This window comes from Zalophus californianus, chromosome 11 (genome assembly GCF_009762305.2).
Source record: "Zalophus californianus isolate mZalCal1 chromosome 11, mZalCal1.pri.v2, whole genome shotgun sequence".
Taxonomy (NCBI): Eukaryota; Metazoa; Chordata; class Mammalia; order Carnivora; family Otariidae; genus Zalophus; species Zalophus californianus.
In genome coordinates, this window is record NC_045605.1 from 76,489,282 (window position 1) to 76,509,417 (window position 20,136).

Below are 20,136 nucleotides of genomic sequence, written 5' to 3' on the forward strand. Positions count from 1 at the left end.
GCAATAGGTAGAAAGCTTGCTGCCAGCGAATAGACCTGGGTTTTTTGTTTGTTTTTGTTTTTGTTTTTGATCCAATGGAAAGTTAACCTGCAATCAGAAGTAACTCCAAGTTCCATAAAACATGATAGCCAACATAATCTCAACAAATTGTATGTCAGGTATAAATTTTACTTTACCACACTAAGCGTGTACGAGGAAGATTCTTTAATTAAAAAAAAATTCAAATTCAATATGACTGAGACTCCACTCAAAGTGAAAGAGCCAATTTGAGATGTTTGGAGTTTTCCCTATTCTCTCCCATACTGCTCCAGATACTGTGTGAAGGCCTTGGGAGAGGGTCCCCTAGTCCTCTGTCCACTCAAGTCTACTGCTGGGACGTAGTTTCAGCTTGTAGTGTCCAACTCTTCCTTTGGACCCCACTCCCCTACAGAGCCATTACCGTCCTGGGTTCTATGAGGGAGCAAGACAAATGTATCAGTTGCTTCTAGGACTCTGCCAAGCCACCCAGTCTTGGGCAAACAACCTTGAGTCAGAGGAATAGATATCCTTTGGACTCTACAGATAGCCCCTAAAAGGGGGGAAATTAAAAATACGGGGGAAGGAAAACACACAAAGTAAAATCTCAACAAATGAGCAGTTGCCATGAAATGTTAGAAACATGGATGGTTCCTACTTAACAGATTAGGCAGAACACTTTTTGTTCAGTTGTTTATTTATACTGCTAGAATATTCTAAAGTGCCAGATTCCATTTTGTAGTTTTAATAATCTAAATATAGGAATCAAATCAGCATCATGATCCTGAAAGCCGTGATATGCAGGTAAAGAGAAGGAGTTGCACCATCTGCAGAATTAGCCATGAGATGTCATTATCCTCTTGTTTAGTTTGTGTTATTTGCCTGTTCCCTGGATTTATTTTATTTTTTGTAATTACACTTTTTATTACTGGAACACTGTGATTAGGAATCTGGCTGAACCAGACTTTTTAACTATGACAGAGTCATCAAAGGAGGAGACATGCTACCCAGTGACATAATCCCTTTAGAAATCCCCATTCCTTCAGCTTCAAGTCTGGCATAAATTGCCCCTTGCCATAGTATATAAAAAAAAATTAAAACCCTAATTTTAATGACAGAGAATTATAATGGCCTGGTCAATTTCATGGGGAAGGATCATTTCAAGTTTTGTGGGGTTTTTTTCCCCCCAATTATTTTGAAATTGAGATTCTGGGTTGCTCCATTTCTTTATTCTTGTTTTTTTTAACCAGTTTATTGGGTGACATACAAAATGCTGTACATATTTAATGTATACAGGTTGATGAGTTTGGAGATAAGTGTATATCTGTGAAACCATACTGCAATCTATGCCATCAATCTATCCATCACCCCTCAAATTTTCATCCTGCCATTATTATTATCATCATCGTCACCATCATCATTGTTATTGATGATAAGAATGGGTTGCTCCATTTCTGACCACACTTATAACCATGTAAGCTGGTGAAAGCAGTAATTATTCATATTACAAAAATATTACTAATTTCACAAAGGAATTATCTAAAGATTAAGATAACCTTATGTTACAATGCTCAATTTATAAACCTCGTTTTTTATTTTCTTCACTTACTTGAGTGATGTGAAATACTGCACTTACACAGAAAACCAGAAAATATGCTGAGATCATTCAGGGTGTTACTTTTGTTGTGTGCAGCATAAGGTAAAACAGTTGAATACCAATTGGATAGATTGAACATTTAAATATAGATGTCTACTTAAGTTTCTGTACACATTTGAAGATCTTTTTTTTTTTTTATCGAATGGAAGTTCAGTTGTGCTTTAGAGACAGCAACCCAATAAACCCAAATTTCACTCCCTACACTATATGTTGGAGCATATTAGTTAAAGGGAAAAAAGGAAAATTTATCCACCTGATCTAATTTGACTCCTAAATTTTTCTTTGAACATATTAAAACTATGTCTGCATCTTTATTTTGTGCTTCCTCCTCGTCCTACCCCTCCATAGAGGATTACATAAATTATTGAGTTAAGACATCTTTAGCCAAAACTAGAAGTGATTTGGGGAGAGCTCTTATGAATCAGTACATTAATCTGGACACACACTAGATGAGTTTTGACCATAATGGAATTCCCAGTACAATCTTATGAGTTGTGAGCATATTTTTAATAATCACTGACAGATGATGCTTTTGTATATTTGATTCTAAACATTAACTCCTTAAAATTACACAAATGTCATCTTAAAAACATCAACATCACTTCGGGTATGATTCTCAAGATGTTTCTGATTCTCTGCCATGTTTTCCTGCCTGGGGACACTCAGTGAAGCTCCTTTGAGAACTGTGTGGGCTTCTCTGAAATCTGAGATGGGAGAATGAGACCGCTTATTTTTGTTCTCATGGGTAAAACTTCCTTTTATTTTCGACTAAATAGAGCTATCATCACTGGAGAGTGAAATCCTGTTGTTAATATTTCAGAAACCGTGTCCGTTTCTGAGTATAAAATATGTTTGTTCTCCTTTTGAAAAGTAAAATGCTCAGCAAAAGCAGGTCAATAAAACCTGAAAGATCTTTTTAATGACAATGCTTTGACATTCATTGCTGAAAAATATTCCTATGAAGTCAGCCTTTTTACAGACTACAGAATTAAGATTAGCTTTATGCTAAAAGTTAAAAACTTTTGATATTTTGGTTTGGGGCCATAATCAATAATTAATATCTTAGTGGAGCTTTTTATATGATTATTTTTGAGTGCTTCCTTAATTTTGAACAAAATTTATGACCATTTGAAAGAAATATACTTGGTGAACATTTTTGTTAGTCTATTTCAATCCATGGCCTAATGAAGTGTTGCTTAAAATATATTCTTATACAAGGTTTATTAATTAACACATCCTATTTAAAGCACTTGACTCTGACTGCTAAGAATATCACATGTCTTCACATGGGTGAAATTTCCTTCCAAATGTAAATCTATCTTTAAATTACTTCAAAACAGAATAAAAATAGGGCAAAACTATCTTGCAAGAATCTATAAACTGTCTGTTAACTATAAACTCATCTGTTTATCTATAAATTTATCTGCCTTAAGAAGGAGGAGTTTCTAAAATGTGTCCCCCTAACTCTACTGAAATAGGTCCCAGATGTCTTTTTTTTTTTTTTTTTTGAATACTCTAGTCTACTAAATAGTTTGAATAAATTCTCTAGTTCAGGGCTCAGTTTGAAAGCTCAATTATGTCATCTAGACCAGTCTCAAAAATCATGTCATGTGCCAGAAAAATGAAAAAGCCATTCCTAGAACCTCTTCATAAAGTCATTAACCAGAAGACACTTTCCCTGGCACTTTGCTTTTTTTTTTTTCAATGAGACAAAACCAGAGTCCTTGCCCTTCCATTATTCACTCTACTCTCCTGTCACTGGGGTATACAGATGTGAGGGTTTGGTTTTAGTGAATTCAACCTTCTTGCTATCTTTAGTTTGACCCTTATTCAGTGTGAAAACAACACACTCTCTCTCCCAAAACTCAAAAATCTTATAGCTGGAAAGGAGTAGAAAATAGTATAGATTTGTGAAAACCTCACAGACAAAGTAGAAACATGAAGTGGTACAGAATTAATCATGGAAACCAGAATAAAGCAAGCTTTTGGAGAGTAGGAAAAAAGACCTATTTGGTGACTAAGTTGGCTTGCAGGTGTGAGCCCCCAGGCCCAGGGGAATGTCATGATTTACAGCCTGTTGACATCTCCAGACAGACAGGAAGCCAATGAATCGTATTTAAGTGTGCATTTTGGGACTGGCTGACTCTACCCTAGGCAGCTTGAAGTATTTAAAAGCCAATATAAGCAGAGATTTGGAGCTTAGTGTTGATTCCCTGTGTTCAGTGGCAGAGCTAATTTTCAGCATTCCCAGATAAAGAAAAAAATCTCCAGGGCAAGGCTTTCCATGTATGACTTTGTTACCAGCTTCATTCAAACTTAGTCTAGTTTGTATCAGACATGGTGAAGCCTGTTGTTCCTCTAGTAACATATTATTATTTTACTTTGCAAAAAGAGAGAGAGAGAGAGAGAGAGAGAGAAAGAGAGAAAGAAAAAAAGAAAAGTAAAAAATTATGGGGCCTATTCCTGAAAGGTGGCCTGAATCCACCGACAAGTGAAATCATATTTTCCAACTGGCTTAATTTATACATTCGAATATGATGTTTTAACTTATGATTGACTTTTAATTGGCCGTGAATTCTAGTGTGTTAAATTCCTCTAGCTTCACTGCCCAGTTTGTGTTATTCTCTTAAGGACATTAAATATAACACAAGTTTGTACCTTGATGGACTAAGTATTCAAAGAAGTCTAGGCAGATTAAAAAGAGTTACCTACTGAAGTTCATCCAGGGAGTGAGGAGCAAAGCTGAGTTTCTAACTTGCTCTACTACATCCAGCACTGAGCTATTTCTGCTGTTTCATAATTCTAGGAAAACTGATATAAAGAAAGCCTAGAATAAGTTCCTTTGTAAAGGATACAAACAATAGTAATAATATAAACAGTAGTAATAATACTACCTTACATCTTAATTTTCAGGCCCTTATATTATTTCATTTGGTGGTATAATATATTTTTCAAAAAGCTTTGGCAAAAGCATCTTTGTGCTGCAGGTTCCTAGTGGTAAAGCCTTTGATACATCCATTATCAACACAATTTCAGAGGCTGTGCCATGTGTTAGACACTGTACTGAGCATGTAATGGATACTTTTTTTAAAGATTGTATTCATTCATTTGAGAGAGAGAGAGAGAGCAAGCTCACAAGCAGGGGAGAGGCAGAGAGAGAATCAGACTCCCCTCTGGGCAGGGACCCAACATGGGGCTCCATCCCAGGACCTGGAGATCATGACCTGAGCTGAAGGCAGACGCTTAACCATCTGAGCCACCCAGGCACGCACAACATTAAAACACAGAAGTTAGAATTTCCATTTTACATTGAACTTACAAGGAGGCTCAGAAATAATGTCCGTCAGGATGCCCAACTGTGCTGGGTGCATTGAAGATGTTCAGTAGCAGCTGCTGTTCCACCATCCTCCCTCCCTCCCCACACCATGACATCAGACCTCTGAGGCAGGCCATTTTCATTTCTACTTTCCTGATAGAAAACAGACTTCTAGAGGTTAAGTGATTTGCTACATTTAAAACGTAGGTTAATGGCACAGTGAGCTCAAGTCTACCTCAGGGAAGAATGATACACAAATCTCCATGTGAGTGTTGTTGGTACTTGTCAACAGTAATGAGATGCTGGGTTGCTTTCAGTGTAATTAATGAAGTACTAGAAAGAAAAAAAAAATATATTTGGTTTAGTTTTGGGTAGGGTTTAAAATCTTCTGGAAAAACTTTTGGTAAAGCATTTATGTGCACTTAATATTGACATGTTTTATTAAAGTGATACGCAACTGGGGTGCCTCGATAGCTCAGTTAAGTGTCGGACTCCTGGTTTCAGCTCACGTCATGATCTCAGGGTCATGAGATCAAGCCCCTCCACCAGCTCTGTACTCATCCGGGGAGTCTGCTTAAGATTCTCCCTCCCTCTTTCTCTCCTTCTGCCTTTCCCCCTGTTCATGTGCACTCTAAATAAATAAATAAATAAATAAATAAATAAATAAATAAATAAAACCTTAAAAAAATAAAGTGACATGCAACTAAAGATCCAGAACAATGAAATCAAACTTGTATCTGGAACCCAAAATTATTATATGATACCATGGTATTTTTTTTCCATTCACGTGGCAACTCTTTAAGTACGTACTGTGTGCCAGGATCTATGCTAGCTCTTGGGATGCTATGAAGTAGACACTGGTCTCTACCGATACAGATTTGCAGTCTAGTGCGTGTTTCCATTATGTCTCATTAACTGGATAATATATATAAAACATGAGAAATATGAATGATGCCTAGGTCTTTTAGCTAATGATTTATTTAGCTAAAAATTATTCTGTTCAATAGTGACGGTTCTCAAAAAAGCAGTTGTTCAGTTGAGTTATGACAGCCTAAACCGTTTTGTACTAAATTCTAAGTTTTCGGCTCTTAAAGAGATTCTGACACAGTGTGCATCCTTATCCTCTAAATTCTGAAAAAAAATTGAAAATGAAATGAAAGAGTTGCAGATGGAACATCAAATTTCTACTGATAAGATCCAAGTTGACAAAACCAGAAAGGGAGACCAACCATAAAAGACTCTTAATCTCAGGGAACAAACTGAGGGTTGCTGGAGTGGTGGGGGGTGGGAGGGATGGGGTGGCTGGGTGATAGACATTGGGGAGGGTATGTGCTACGGCGAGCGCCGTGTATTGTATAAGACTGATGGATCACAGACCTGTACCTCTGAAACAAATAATACATTATATGTTAATTAAAAAAATAAAAAATAAATTTAAAAACAGATCCAAGTTGGGAGACATGCTTAGTGTCTTTAACTGACCTCCAGAAATACGCCAATTAACTACCTAATTACAAACAAAGATGGATAGGGTGGAGTTTTCTATGGAGGTCTTTCTGGGGGTAGCTTCTTCCCTAGAAGAAGAGTGAACTGAGTCAACCATGCTCAACTGATTCTTAGATTTTACAATTTGATAAATCCCTTCATCTTGTTGGAGAAGAGTGAGTAATGAAAGAGAGAGGCCAGCAATTGAACTAATTTAGCACCCTCGACAAGAACAAAATATCAAGAGTGGGGAAATTCTTCCTCTGGAAGTGTATCCTGAACACATGTGTGATGATGTGAGTTAAAATAACAAGCCATTAGAACAGGACAATAATCTAAGCTTTTGCACTTAATGATCTTTTAAATATATTATTCACTCTGAGGTAGTAGACATACTGTCTACATATTTATTCTCTCTGGGTAGATTATTTTCTTTGTAGATTATCCATAACCTATTTTTTAACTTTCCAAATGACATTTTCCTCTCCTTTCTAACATGTAATTACCTGATTAAAAGGTCAGAGAAAAAGAGCTTCAGCCCTACACTGAGAAAATCTGGATTTGCATCTTTGTCTTGCTCCTAGCTAATTCTGTACCCTTTCTGGATCTTTATTCTTTATTCTGTAAAAATTTAAGAGTATAACTAGATGATCCCAAAGGTCCTTCAACTCTCAAATTCTGGTATTATCTTTGGTCTTCTCCACCTAGGTAAACTGATATGCATCTAAGAAACCAAACCAATTAAAATTTAGCCTAAGAAAAATATGATTATGGGAGAGAAGAATGCCAATAACAATGACATCTCTCTTTTTGAACTTCTATAATATTGATAATTTACAACACATAATTTTTAACATTGTTATTCTAAATTATTTCTCTATTCGCTCTTATTCATTTTCTTTCACTGTACCCCTATACATGCTTTCATTACATTGTTTTTAAGTGTATAACCTATGACACAGTATAACCCCACACTACATCGTTCTGGGCTCAGAGGAGGTGTACAATTAACAGTGAATTTCTTCTCTGTTAAGTCATTTAAGGATGTTCATTTTGGGGATTGCTATTTTCATCTTTAACAAGCTTGTATTCAAAGTAGGAATTCGGGGCGCCTGGGTGGCTCAGTCATTAAGCGTCTGCCTTCGGCTCAGGTCATGATCCCGGGGTCCTGGGATCAAGCCCCGCATCAAGCCCCGCATCGGGCTCCCTGCTCAGTGGGGAGCCTGCTTCTCCCTCTCCCCCACTCCCCCTGCTTGTGCTCACTCTCTCGCTCTCTCTCTGTCAAATCAATCAATCAATCTTAAAAAAATAGGAATTCAATTACAAATCTCTAAGCTAGTAAATCTAAAAGCTGAAGACTAAATTTTACATGATAATTCATGTTATTGCCTCAATATATTACATGGAGTATTTTTATTCTTAATATGTCAGGTGTCTATTCATGTGTCTATATACATATCTAAACATAAGTGTATACATATGTATCTATATCAAAATCAGATATATGTGTTTTTTCCTGCTTAAAAGGAGGCCAATTTAAGAACTCACCATTTCAGTGCCAGAGAAAGTTAGTTTTATTTATTTTTTTTTTTTAAAGATTTATTTATTTGAGAGAGAGAGAGAATGAGAGATAGAAAGCACGAGAGGGAAGAGGGTCAGAGGGAGAAGCAGACTCCCTGCTGAGCAGGAAGCCCGATGTGGGACTCGATCCCGGGACTCCAGGATCATGATCTGAGCCGAAGGCAGTCGCTTAACCAACTGAGCCACCCAGGCGCCCGAGAAAGTTAGTTTTAAAAAAAAGTCAGCAATTTGGTCCTATGGCATTCATGATCAAATGTAACGTATGGTAAGTGTATCATTATAAGTTATGCGTGTGTATTGATCTGGTGTCTTTTAAAAGGTATGGTGTGGAACCTCCTGGTTTGATAAAATTGGAAAAAGAGATTGAACAAGAAGAAACACTTTCTGCTCCTTCTCCTTCACCTTCTCCTTCATCAAAATCTTCTGGAAAAAAGAGTACGGGAAACTTACTGGATGATGCAGTAAGTAAAATTGGTTGGATTTCTTACCAGCCCTTAGTCTTTTCTGAACTTCAAAACTCATTCTGTACAATCTTTCGTCAATCTAACCTTTACCTATTTCAATTTCATTGAAATTCATTTTTAAATCCTATGAAAAAGTTTGTAGAACTACAACAGTAGAAGTAGTCATTTTGAGATTCAAACCTGAGCCAGTCATTTAAAATAATGCGTCACTGAATTCTACTGAGTAGTATTTAAAATTTTAGGATAATAAGTTAACTTCCTAAAAATTATCTTTGCAAACAGTTCAACCTTGATAGTTTTGGTTCATGGTTGTTTCACAGATAAGAAGCTGGAGGCAGAAGAGAACACCAACCTGCCACAGAGAACAGAGTTGCCCTTTGCTCCCTGTCTGCTCTTGGCCAGGATCTATCATTGTTTTTCAAGGGCTCTTGTTATCACAAGGCTCCTTTCTTGTTGGAGAAACTTAAGCAGGAATTGAATCACCTGCCGAAGGGAGAGGAGCTTAGATTCCAACTCAGGTTTGCTAACTGTCTGGGGTCCCCACCTCTCTCCTTAGCAGATTACTATCTTTGGCAGATTAGGGAATGTTTTCGTAGACCCTCATAATCACAGCAAACAGATTCTGGAAGGAAGAGCAACCTGGATGAATTAAAACTCTCTGGCTCCTGTGCTGTCTGTTATAAGTAGTTCTTGGTTATAAGAAGTGTGTTTGATTGTGTGCCTGCATTCACCTCCCAGCACACAGACTGAGTGCAAATCTCAAAAGTACTTGAGCAGTTGTTCAAAAAGTAGTTACCTCAGGGATGATAGACTGAAGTATGTCTCCTACATGGAAAGGTCCTCAGAAACTAGCCCCAACCGTAATGCACTTATATGGAATAGGCAGGACTGAAAAGCAGTGCTGGCCCATAGCTGAGAGTCTCCTTCTCTAGGGTCTGAGCTGCAAAGAGCTGGGAAAATGGCTGACTGACACTGTAGGATGTGGAAGACAGATTGCCTTTTGCTTTTCCCCATGTGACACTATGGCCTATATTGCAGATTCAGAGAAGCAGAAGTACAATTTGACAGATTGAGAATTTCCATTTCTGAGGGCAGCCAAGTTAAAACTTACCCTGTCAAGATGTTTTAGCCAAAATCAGTTTAATTTAGTTTCTTTTGTTCAATCCACTCAGGAATTAAAGCCTAGGAAGGGCATTTTAATCCAATGCCATCTAAAAGGATTTTAAAATCACAGGACTGTTTTTAGGATTGGTCACATGCCTTCCTTGCCATAGTATTTCATTTTTATTGTATAAGGAAATTGAACAACATATTGTATTAACAGTAGGCAATGACATACTATTTATGTATTGATGAGAATAATGTTCCTTCTCTCCTGCTTATACTTTTCTGATTCAACTTACTTTAGAGTAAGATGTTCCTTTAGACTTTCTTATAAATGTGTTTCTCTGACCTCCGTTCACTTTCTCTGATGCATTAGAGGCAGAGTTCTGGCCAACTTCACCCTTCGCCTTTCAATGAATGAATCACTGAATCAAATGAATTTCTTTCAAAGATTTTATTTTTATTTATTTATTCTAGCTGGAGAGAGAGACATAGCACATGTGGGGGAGAGGAAGAGAATGGGAGGGAGAGGGACAAACAGAGTCGGAACTGAGCCTGGATCCCGAGGCTGGGCTGGATCTCAAGACCCTGAGATCATGACCTGACCTGAAATCAAGAGTCAGACACTTTACCGACTGAGCCACCCAGGTGCCTCTCAAATGAATTTTTTAGTTTGCAAATTATGAGACCACTTTTTGGTGTTTGATACTGTTTACCATTCTCTTCTTGAAATTCTCCCCCTTAACGTTATTGCTAACAGAATGATCAGCAAAAAATGCAACTCAGGTTTGATTAAAATTATATAGGGGGTTCCCTTTCACATTCCAGGGTAACGCCCAAAGTCATTGACATGCCACATAAGTCCTCCATGTTCTGGCCCATTTTTTCTTTCCTGGACTTTTTACCCTGTGGACTTACTCTTGCATTCTGATGTATCCACTGTAAACATGCCTGCTAATCCCAGATTTCTAAGGTAATTTTATATCCTATGTTTTTCCTCACTTGCTTTCCTCATCAGGCTTCTGCTTATTCAGCCTTTGAATATTCATATAAGTGATTTTTCATCTTTTAAAATTCAGATTGCACAGCCTCCTATATAAAGTTTTTGTCAGTAGCTCTTATCCCAGGCAAAATTGACAAATTAGTTCTTGATGCCCCAAAGTTTTGTGTATTTTTAATGAGGTATGTGCCTTCTTGGGCATAAATGCCCATTCTTCTCTAGGTGTGGTTCTTGGTCCCCATGACAGTATCATATTTTATTCATCTATATCTATCCAGTGGCATGCATACTGGATATATTACCAATGTAGGTAATAAAAGTTTAAAAAGCTTCTGCCTTTTCCTGTTTATCAAGAAAAGCCATGTGCTCTGGAAATACATGTACTCCTCAACCTTGCTGCAGCTTGGCAGACGGTAGAGAGGTTGCCACTTGAAGCCATTTACATGAACCTGGGAGAAGTAGCTAGAAGCAACTGGGTCCTTTTCTTCACCAGCTTGTCCCACGTGTGGGCATCCCTCATCCCCCTTCCCTTGAGTAGGGGAGTGGGAAGACGAGAGAGAGAAGGTGGTGCAAAAAGTATGGAAGGGATTTTGGAAAAGTCTTGCCGATACTCCAGTTGAGGAGTAGAATGAGATAGGTACTGTCTTTAAAATGGCATGACGGTTGGGGCACCTGGGTGGCTCAGTCGGTTAAGTGTCTGCCTTCGGCTCAGGTCATGATCCTGGGGTCCTGGGATTGAGCCCCGCGTCGGGCTCCCCGCTCAGCAGGGAGTCTGCTTCTCCCTCTCCCTCTCCTCCAGCTCATACTCTCTCTCTCAAATAAATAAAATCTTATAAATAAATAAATAATAAATAAATAAATAAATGGCATGACTGTTGCTCTGTGGTTGTTCTTTCTACTCCAAGTTCTGTTCTTTCACCTACAAACCATGAAGGGGATTTCAGAAGAGCTTGAAACCCCCTATAAGGTTTACTAAGTGGAGTTTGGGAACATAACCATCTGTTTAGCTAAGGGGATTTAATTGAATGTAGGAAATGTGTCAAGTGGATATTTCTGTACTATTGCCAGCTAGAATATTCTGTTCTGAAAGTCTTTAAGCCAGCATTTCTCAAATAATGTTTAATCAAACATACTGCCAGAGACCCCATGGGGAAAAGTATTCCATGGTTATGTTAGTTTGAGAAATATGGCTTACTATAGTCCCTGTCTAGAGTTTGGCAATGCATGCTGGCATATCAAAGGCAATAATGAGTTCTCTGAGAGGGTCTTGTTTAATCTGGAACTTTCCAGATTTATTTGGCCACAGAAGTCTCTTGCAGGCTCCTTCACTCTACATTTGGGGAAATTGCATTGAAATATTCACATTCTGGTTAAGTGATAGTTTTTCATTGGTGTGTTTTGTTTCAGGGACAGTGGAACAAAGAGAAAAATAACTTGGTCCTCACCCGTGGTTTAAATCAGAGCTTCATATGTCAAATATAAAAAGGAAAGAGTTCCTATGGCAATTGCTTCGCTGTGTGTGAGGCATAAACAGCCGTTGGGGAGATGAAATTCTTGAGCGGCAGTGTGTGCTATAGAATAGGGGTTTAAGATAGAGATGGCTTGCAAAGTCCCTGTGTTTTGTTAATAATATTAGCTATTTTTACTCTGGCAAAGTAATTATTTCATCAAAAAAAAAGAAAAGAGGAAAAAAAGGAGAATAAAGAGGGAGAGCAAAAGAAGAAGGGGAAAAGAAGAGAAAAGAATAAAGAGAAAGAAAAGCTGACCTAAGATATCATATTCCATGAACTGTTTCAATAAGAACTACCAGTTTGAAACTTTCAGTGTATCCTCAAATTTCCTTAGGGAAATTGTGGAAAATTTAAAAAAAAATAGGTGACCCTTTATGCGGATAATCCATGCCACCTTTTTTAATCAAGATTATCATCAGAGAAACACACTGAATGTGGAGTCCATTCAGATTAATCTATTCTCCAGATGTCCTGATAGAGGGAATCAGCTGTGATTAAAAAAAAAAAAAACAGGGTTGTGTTAAGTTCTCTGTTTGCCTTCGCTCACGGTGAGCGCAGTCCCACACAATGAATTGAATACAGTTCTGAGAAACCATTCTTACTTTCTTCCTCTTCTCCATCAACTTCCTCAGTCTGGGGATGAGAGATAGTATAATTCTGAGTAATCAGGCTCCTCTTGAAATCCTATTTCTGCAGAAAATTGGCTGAGTTCCTGGCCAAAAACAGAACACCTGCCAGACTGACTTATCCCAAGGTAATATAAGAAGCACAGATGTCATCAGTCACTGTTGACTTAACAATATATTTCCACTACCCACAGTCTGGCCTTGTCTCTTCCATTTCTGCCTCCACCTCTCACACAACTACAAAAAAGCCCTTGATTTCAAAAAGCCAGTCCATTTTCAAAGCTAGGAAGGCAATGGAGAAGGGCAGGCCACTTGAGAATATGTTTCTTGTATTTTCTTTCATTTGATACCAATAGTTTCTGCGTTTCATCTAAGAACACTTCAAGATGGAAACACTTACCATACATAATCATGATTGTCTTGTCCTAGCAGAGGAACTACTTGAACACCAATTTACTGCCTTGCCCAGTTCCTATGTGGCAGTGAAGCTGTGCCAAGCATGGGTCTCCTAAAATGTGTTTTTATGATGCTGATTGTCTTGATTTTCTGCTGGATGGCCGAAGTCCTTTCTCTGTCCCTCCCTTACTTTCCTCTCTCCCTTCTTTCCTTCCTTCCTTTTTCATGGAAGCCCTTATTGTGGTGAAAAGATATGGTATAAATTAGCAATGGTATAAATTGAACATAATTTATATATATATGTTTATATGTATATACACTTTTACTTTAAAAACATTTTTACAAATACATTTAGAAAGAAATACACATAGAGGAACTCTGAGAACCGCCCACATTCACTGACCCCACCCTACCCCAGAATGTGGCTCATATCACTTAGACTATGTATTTTTTAAGGAGTAGGGAGATAGATTAAATAGAGATGAAATCTGATATTCAGACATGGATTCCAAATGACATGCACATTTTAAGATACTGCCACAAAAGTAGGTTTTGGTAGGTGAGAATTACTGACATGGAGTGAATTGCTGGGTGACTCTGGGTGAAGTAGGGATGATTTCCTAAAGGAAATCTTAGAATTCAAAGTCATATGAAACAGTAGGCTTGTTTTTTTAAAAAAATAACAATTTAATTCTCATTTATTTTGAAAATGGTAAAATTAATATCATTAAAATTATAATGAGGAAATTTTGCCCTGTTAACATACATTCTATTCTAGCTTTCAATATGTTTATCTCAGCAACACAAGGTACACAATCTTTTTAATTCTCCCCAAATGAGAACCTAGCTCATTATTCCTACACTGCGAATTGATTTGCTCATCATGATCCTCCAGCATCATTATTATTGTCATCATCCAACTTATGCCTTAGTGCAGTTATTGGCCTTCAGAAAATGCCTTCAGGGACTGACTTTTACATAGTTAGGATTTAATGTGTTATTTCTGTGCTCATATCATGTCCATAGTTTGATATAGAACAAATTTAAAAGCATTAATGGTCCAGGGGCCTTTGAACCCACGGAACAAATTAATCTAAATGGAACCTGATTAAGGAAAATTGAACTTGCCTGCTCTTCTTTTTCAGGTGAAGCGAATTTCTGAAGATCCTCCTTGCAAATGCCCAAACAAGTTCTGTGTGGAGAGGCTCTCTCAAGGAAGATACCGAGTGGGAGAAAAGATCCTCTTCATTAGGGTAAAGTTTTACTTTTCACTTGACATCTTGTCCTTTCTGAGACTATTCAGGACTTGAGCTGGGAATTACAGGGGAAATATGACCCGTAACTAAGCAGGAACTTTCCTTATGCTGCATACAGTTGGATTTGAAGATAGGAGGTGTGAACATTTGTTAATATAGTATACATAATTACTACTGAGGGCTAAATAAATAGAACTATCTTTCTCTTTTTACATATAGACAAACACACACACCAAACAGATCATAGAGATCGAATACAATGAGAAAAAGAAAAGTCAAATTCCTTTTTTTGTTTATACATTTAGTTTCAAAGGAACTAAACACCGCCCCCTGCCCCCAGGCCCCAAACCCCGCGGTGGGGGGGGGGGGGAGGGAGGAAGAAACAGTATTCTGCCCTGGTCTTCCATATCCCAAGTTTGGGAAACGATCGTCCTATTGGTCCTGGTAACTTTTCAAACGCCTTGAACCTGATTTTTTCAAGAAGTTTGGGTCATGAACCAGAGTGAGAATGCAAACTCATTACAATGGCACAGTTCCCTAGTGACTGCCATTTCTTATTTCGTTCTCTGGGTTAGAATAAGGAAGCATGAATGTGTGCCAGTGAATGTTCTGGTGGTCTGTGTCCATTTTACAATCATTTATGATCATTAATATCCACTTTACTAATGAAAAATTGGACTAGATGTCATGAGCAGTTTTAAATTGTTATTAGTGGCTCAAAGTAACATTTCATGCTTTTCACTTGTGATCTTTTTTTTGTGAATAATCAAGATAATTTCATCTAAAAATAAGCTTGTGACATTTCCTAAGACCAAGATTCTTCTTTTCAAAATTAAGAGGATGAAAATATAGCACTCATATATTCCTAGAAATCAATGTCTTTTTCTTCTATATTTTTTAGTCATTTTTTAAAGAACAGAGGTTATGATTCAAAGGAACTGTATTCTCTCATTTGAATAAGTTAAAATATCTTGCTTGTTATTTGTTTTGTGGAGCAGAAGGAATGTGGACAGCAAGTACCATCAATGAAAATTCATAACAATACTCAAAATCAGTGATGACCCAGTATAAATTTTGTCAGTGTAAAGTTTTCTTAATGTCAACTTTTGACTGAAAGTTATTCATATGACAAATTTTTTGAGGCTCTACAACATGTTATTTGAAGAAAAGTTTGGTCATAATTAGCCTTCAAAAATAATGTTGATCGTTTTGTTTTTTAATCTAACTTTAGGGCCATGTTTATTGATTTTTTAAAAATTTCCAGGTAGTAATTGCTATTTTGCTTTGTAATGACAATGAGAAAAATATAATGATATACGACGATTAGGTTTTGAGAACAAATCTGGAAGAATGGCTTCACTAAGATAGAGAGTTGCTCTAGTATTTGCTTATTGTTCTCTTGGTTTTATTACAAAAATAACATATGCTGCCTTCTTTCGCTTTAGTACATTAAAAAATAATAATTTGGCATCTCTACAGATGTATTTAAATTTTACTAGGTTGACCTTTCTCAGGATAGCCTTTCTTGAGACTCAGACTTCTTGAGAATGTTAGTACCTAGAGCCTAGAATCAAAAGCTAGGGCTTCATTTATTTACATAATTATTGCTTTTTATTTTAGAAGTGTTGACAACCACATGATTAATAAATTAGATACTTTTCCCTATAATGTAACCTAAAATCTTTAAGCAAAAAATATGTATCACATATGTCTATATGACATATAGACCTGACGGTCTTCCATATTTAGTCAATGGTCAGAGAATTTGATATCCATATTTATGAATAAGATAAATTTATAGCACATTGGACATTTAAGGTATTTTTTGATGTTCTGTTTTTCTACTCAGAAAATAGTTTCCTTTTGGTGAAATTCTTTTCATGTATTGTTTATAGAGGAGATGAGATTTGCTTTACTGAAAAGAATTATATCGAAGTCCTGAGTGACAGCATTTGAATTTAATACCAGTTAACACAGCGTACACATATTGGACACATTCAGTTTCATGCTTCTGATGTTCCGAGTGAGCCTGCAATAAGAGAAGTAACTGGAATATGGTCATTTCTGATTGCCCAGCAAGTTATGGCGTCACTCAGCTATAACACGTGCTGTAGACCAGTGTTGTAATTAACTACCCTAATCCCCTTCTCTTTTTACACTGTCCACAGGTAATTTACACGGTTTTTTTTTTTTACAACAGGTTTTACTTTATTTTTTATTTTTATTTATTTTTATTTTTTTGTTCAATTAGCCAGCATATAGTACATAATTAGTTTTTGATGTAGTGTTCAACGATTCATTAGGTGCATATAACAGGTTTTACTTTAAAAGTGGCCCATTTTTTTCAAATCCTTTTGAAAACAAACTTACTGTCACTGCATAAATTGGAAACTAAAACTATTTGTCAAAAAAGGAAAATATCCACTAATATGTATTCATTGAAATTCTTATCCTTCAGCTTGCTAGGGGTCCATTTCCACCTTGATGGAGTAAGCTGATTTTAAAAAGGCCGCTGTCCCTTTCTCTGTTTTCCTTAGAAACCTTCACCTCCCATTCTACTGAGTTTAGGAACTGAAATTTCACATGAAGACCATATGCACCTTTCATTACATGTTATCTCCCGATTTATTCTTCTAAACTGAATGGACAATCTTAAAAAAGTCTCATTGATATGTATACACTTTGGCTAGTACTTTTTGATTTGTGGCTTGGACTATAATTAATTGTCATTCTGCACTCACTCACTATAAGGAGCTGACAGCTTTGACTCAAAAATGCTTAGAGGTATTGGTTTTCAAGTGATCATATGGTTGTTGCTGCTAATATTTTAACTTTAGTTTGCTCTGAACACCTGGATTAAGTACTAAGTGCTTATAGTCAGAATCTCAAACACACTAGGAGTGATTGCCTGACTGTCTCTGCATTGCCGTCTTGTGTTTCTTATGTTTGTATTTTTAACATTGGCATATTTTAAAATTTGCCATATCTCTTTTGAGGCTGCAAGGTGGGGTCATATTTACTACATAAGTAGATGCATTTATGTATATGATTCTATAAAACATACATACAGTGAAATAAATATGGTATATTATATTAGTGTTTATCCCCTAGTTTTCTGTCCGTTCTGAGAGCAGCAGTGTTTTCATATGGCCATAATGAACCTGTCCACGCAAAGAACAATTTTGAGTAACTTGAGGCTTGTTAGGACTGTTGACTTAGCTCTTACTTAAAGATAACACAATTACTGAAACACTAACTCAGAAAAAACCATCCCTTAGAAAGTCATAAATACATTATCTTAATCTTAAAAGATTCTCATATTTTTACTTTTGATCTACTCTTCTCAATATAAACCAGAGTTAATAAGTTCATTGCCAACTAGATTTCAAGGTTTGTTGAAACACCCAATCACTTTACTTATGTATGGTTTTATTATTATTATGCATCTGAACACAACATCTCTTTCTACACTCAAAGAGATACAATAACAACAAATAAGAATGAAAAATACAAGAATGTTTGCAGATGACAGAGAAAGAGCCGGGAAGACATCTTCTGCAGAAGATATTTTTGCTAAGCCTATGTCTTATCTGTGGGTTTCTAGAAACCAGTGTATGAATAGCTACTCTGCATATCTGGCTATCTAATGCTTACGTATATACATGCATCTGTATGTTTATGTGAATATGTTTATTTATATGTATATGTCTCCATTTAAGGGTGAGGGATTAATCTCTACCCAAATATGAAGAATCCTTTAATACAAGGGAGAACCTCTGAGATTTTTGACTGTGGCTTTTAGGCAAACATGCTAATAATCCCCTGCCAAAGTCAGAATGCTCTTGCTTCTAACTTATCAAAAACAATTTTTTGAAGCCAGATTTTTGCCCTACATCTTCCAATGACTGACATGGTTTTTGAACTGTCTGTTGGACAAACAAGCTACATGCAGCTAATTTGTATCTGCATAGTGCAGATACACATTTACCCTGCTCCAAGGTATAAATATTTCGGTTAGTTTTCAGTGACTTTTGAAATTGGACAATGATGATAAAAGCTTCTTGTTGATTTCTGTGGTAACAGATGTTTGGATCTTACCATTTAGCCATGGTGTCTATATCCTTGAAATATAAATAGATGGATCTGAGGCCTCGAGTTGTGATTTTGAGGAGAAAGGTATGAATTTTCCATTGTCAATTCTTTCAGTTAGCTGGTTTCTATTCAGGCTTCAAGTATCAAGAAATCAGGTGGCAATATAAATTTGTATAAACTTGTAGGAAAGGTTTTCAGAAATATGTCTTAGATGCCATAAAAAGGTACTATTTGATTTGTCAATACAACTCGATGATAATATTCTATTTAAATAAAAATAATTATTTAAAGTGATCTCCCTGAGGGGCACCTGGCTGGCTCAGTTGGTAGAGCATGCGACTCTTAATCTTGAGGTCATGAGTTCAAGCCCCACATTGGGCGTACAGCTTACTTAAAAAAAGAAAAAATACACTAAAAGAAAAAAAAAGTGATCTCCCAGATAAGCAGCATTTGCATCATCTGGGAACTTGGTGGAATTGCAAATTCCTGGGCCTCACCTGAGGTGGGGCCCAGCCACCTGTACTTTAACAAGCTGTCCAGGTAATTCTGCTGTGTGCTGAAATTTGAAACCACTAATACAAAAGATGGGAAGAACTATATGAAGGAGATTTGTTGTAACACAGCACAATTAGAAGTACTTTGCATGTATGATCATGCCAAAATATTGGTTGTTCAGATACCAGAAAGGATCATTTTAAAGACTTCTATGTATCGTTGTGAGGAAATACTGAAGATATGATGTTAAGTAGAAAAAACTAGACTTTGGGAGCCTGGGTGGCTCAGTCGTTAAGCGTCTGCCTTCAGCTCAGGTCATGATCCCAGGGTCCTGGGATTGAGTCCCACATCGGTCTCCCTGCTCAGCGGGGAGCCTGCTTCTCCCTCTCCCACTCCCCCAGCTGTGTTCCCTCTCTCGCTCGCTCTCTCTGTTGAAAAATAAATAAAATCTTTAAAAAAAGAGAGAAAAAAGAAAAAAACTAGACTTTTAAATTGTATTTACATATAAAATATCTCTGTAAACATTATATATAATTATGATTAAGGCTTGAAGGGAACAAGAATAATTATTGAACTTTTTTAATTTTTGAGGGTATAGAATTATGAATGAATTTTTTGTTCTGCATTTATTCCTGATGATGACATTAAAAATATGAACTCTTTAAAAGAAGAAAAGTCAGCAACCTGATACAATTGCAAATTAGAAAAGAAATAAAGAGACTTCTAAAGGGTGTCAGATTAATTAGCTGATTGCTCCTTTTTCTGGTCATTGGCTAAGCTTCCCATGTTCTGGAAAAGGGTAAGGAGGTTTATTGGAATCGTGGTGTTATTTAGATGAGGGAGGACTTTGCATTTTGTGGTGAACTTGCAGCATATTGTTTCCTTGGATGAAGCCCTCACCTTTTCTTATCTCTCTTTACTATTTTATCTCTCCATTTTGAAAACTGACTCAAATTATTTTGGGTTAGCACAAGGAAACATGCAAACATCTGGATAATGTCCCTTCTTGCAGACCCCATCTGTGAGCCATATACTCAGTTTTCTCTCTCCTAGTCATTAAAGCTTTAATCCTTTGATATCCCTTTCCTTTCTGACTCAATTTTCAGTGACATGCAAATGGCCTAATGTGACAAACTGA

The 20,136-nt window shown here is 36.8% G+C and overlaps 1 protein-coding gene across 1 annotated transcript in view; it reads left to right on the top strand.

Annotated features, from left to right (window-relative positions):
* The window catches only part of GAS2 (growth arrest specific 2), a 125,685-nt gene that overhangs the window by 58,326 nt on the left and 47,223 nt on the right, over nucleotides 1–20,136 (top strand). The window contains exons 6-7 of the mRNA XM_027578907.2: nucleotides 8,374–8,515; nucleotides 14,301–14,408. Coding sequence (XP_027434708.1) covers nucleotides 8,374–8,515; nucleotides 14,301–14,408 — 250 coding nt within the window. The remainder of the gene's footprint in view (nucleotides 1–8,373; nucleotides 8,516–14,300; nucleotides 14,409–20,136) is intronic.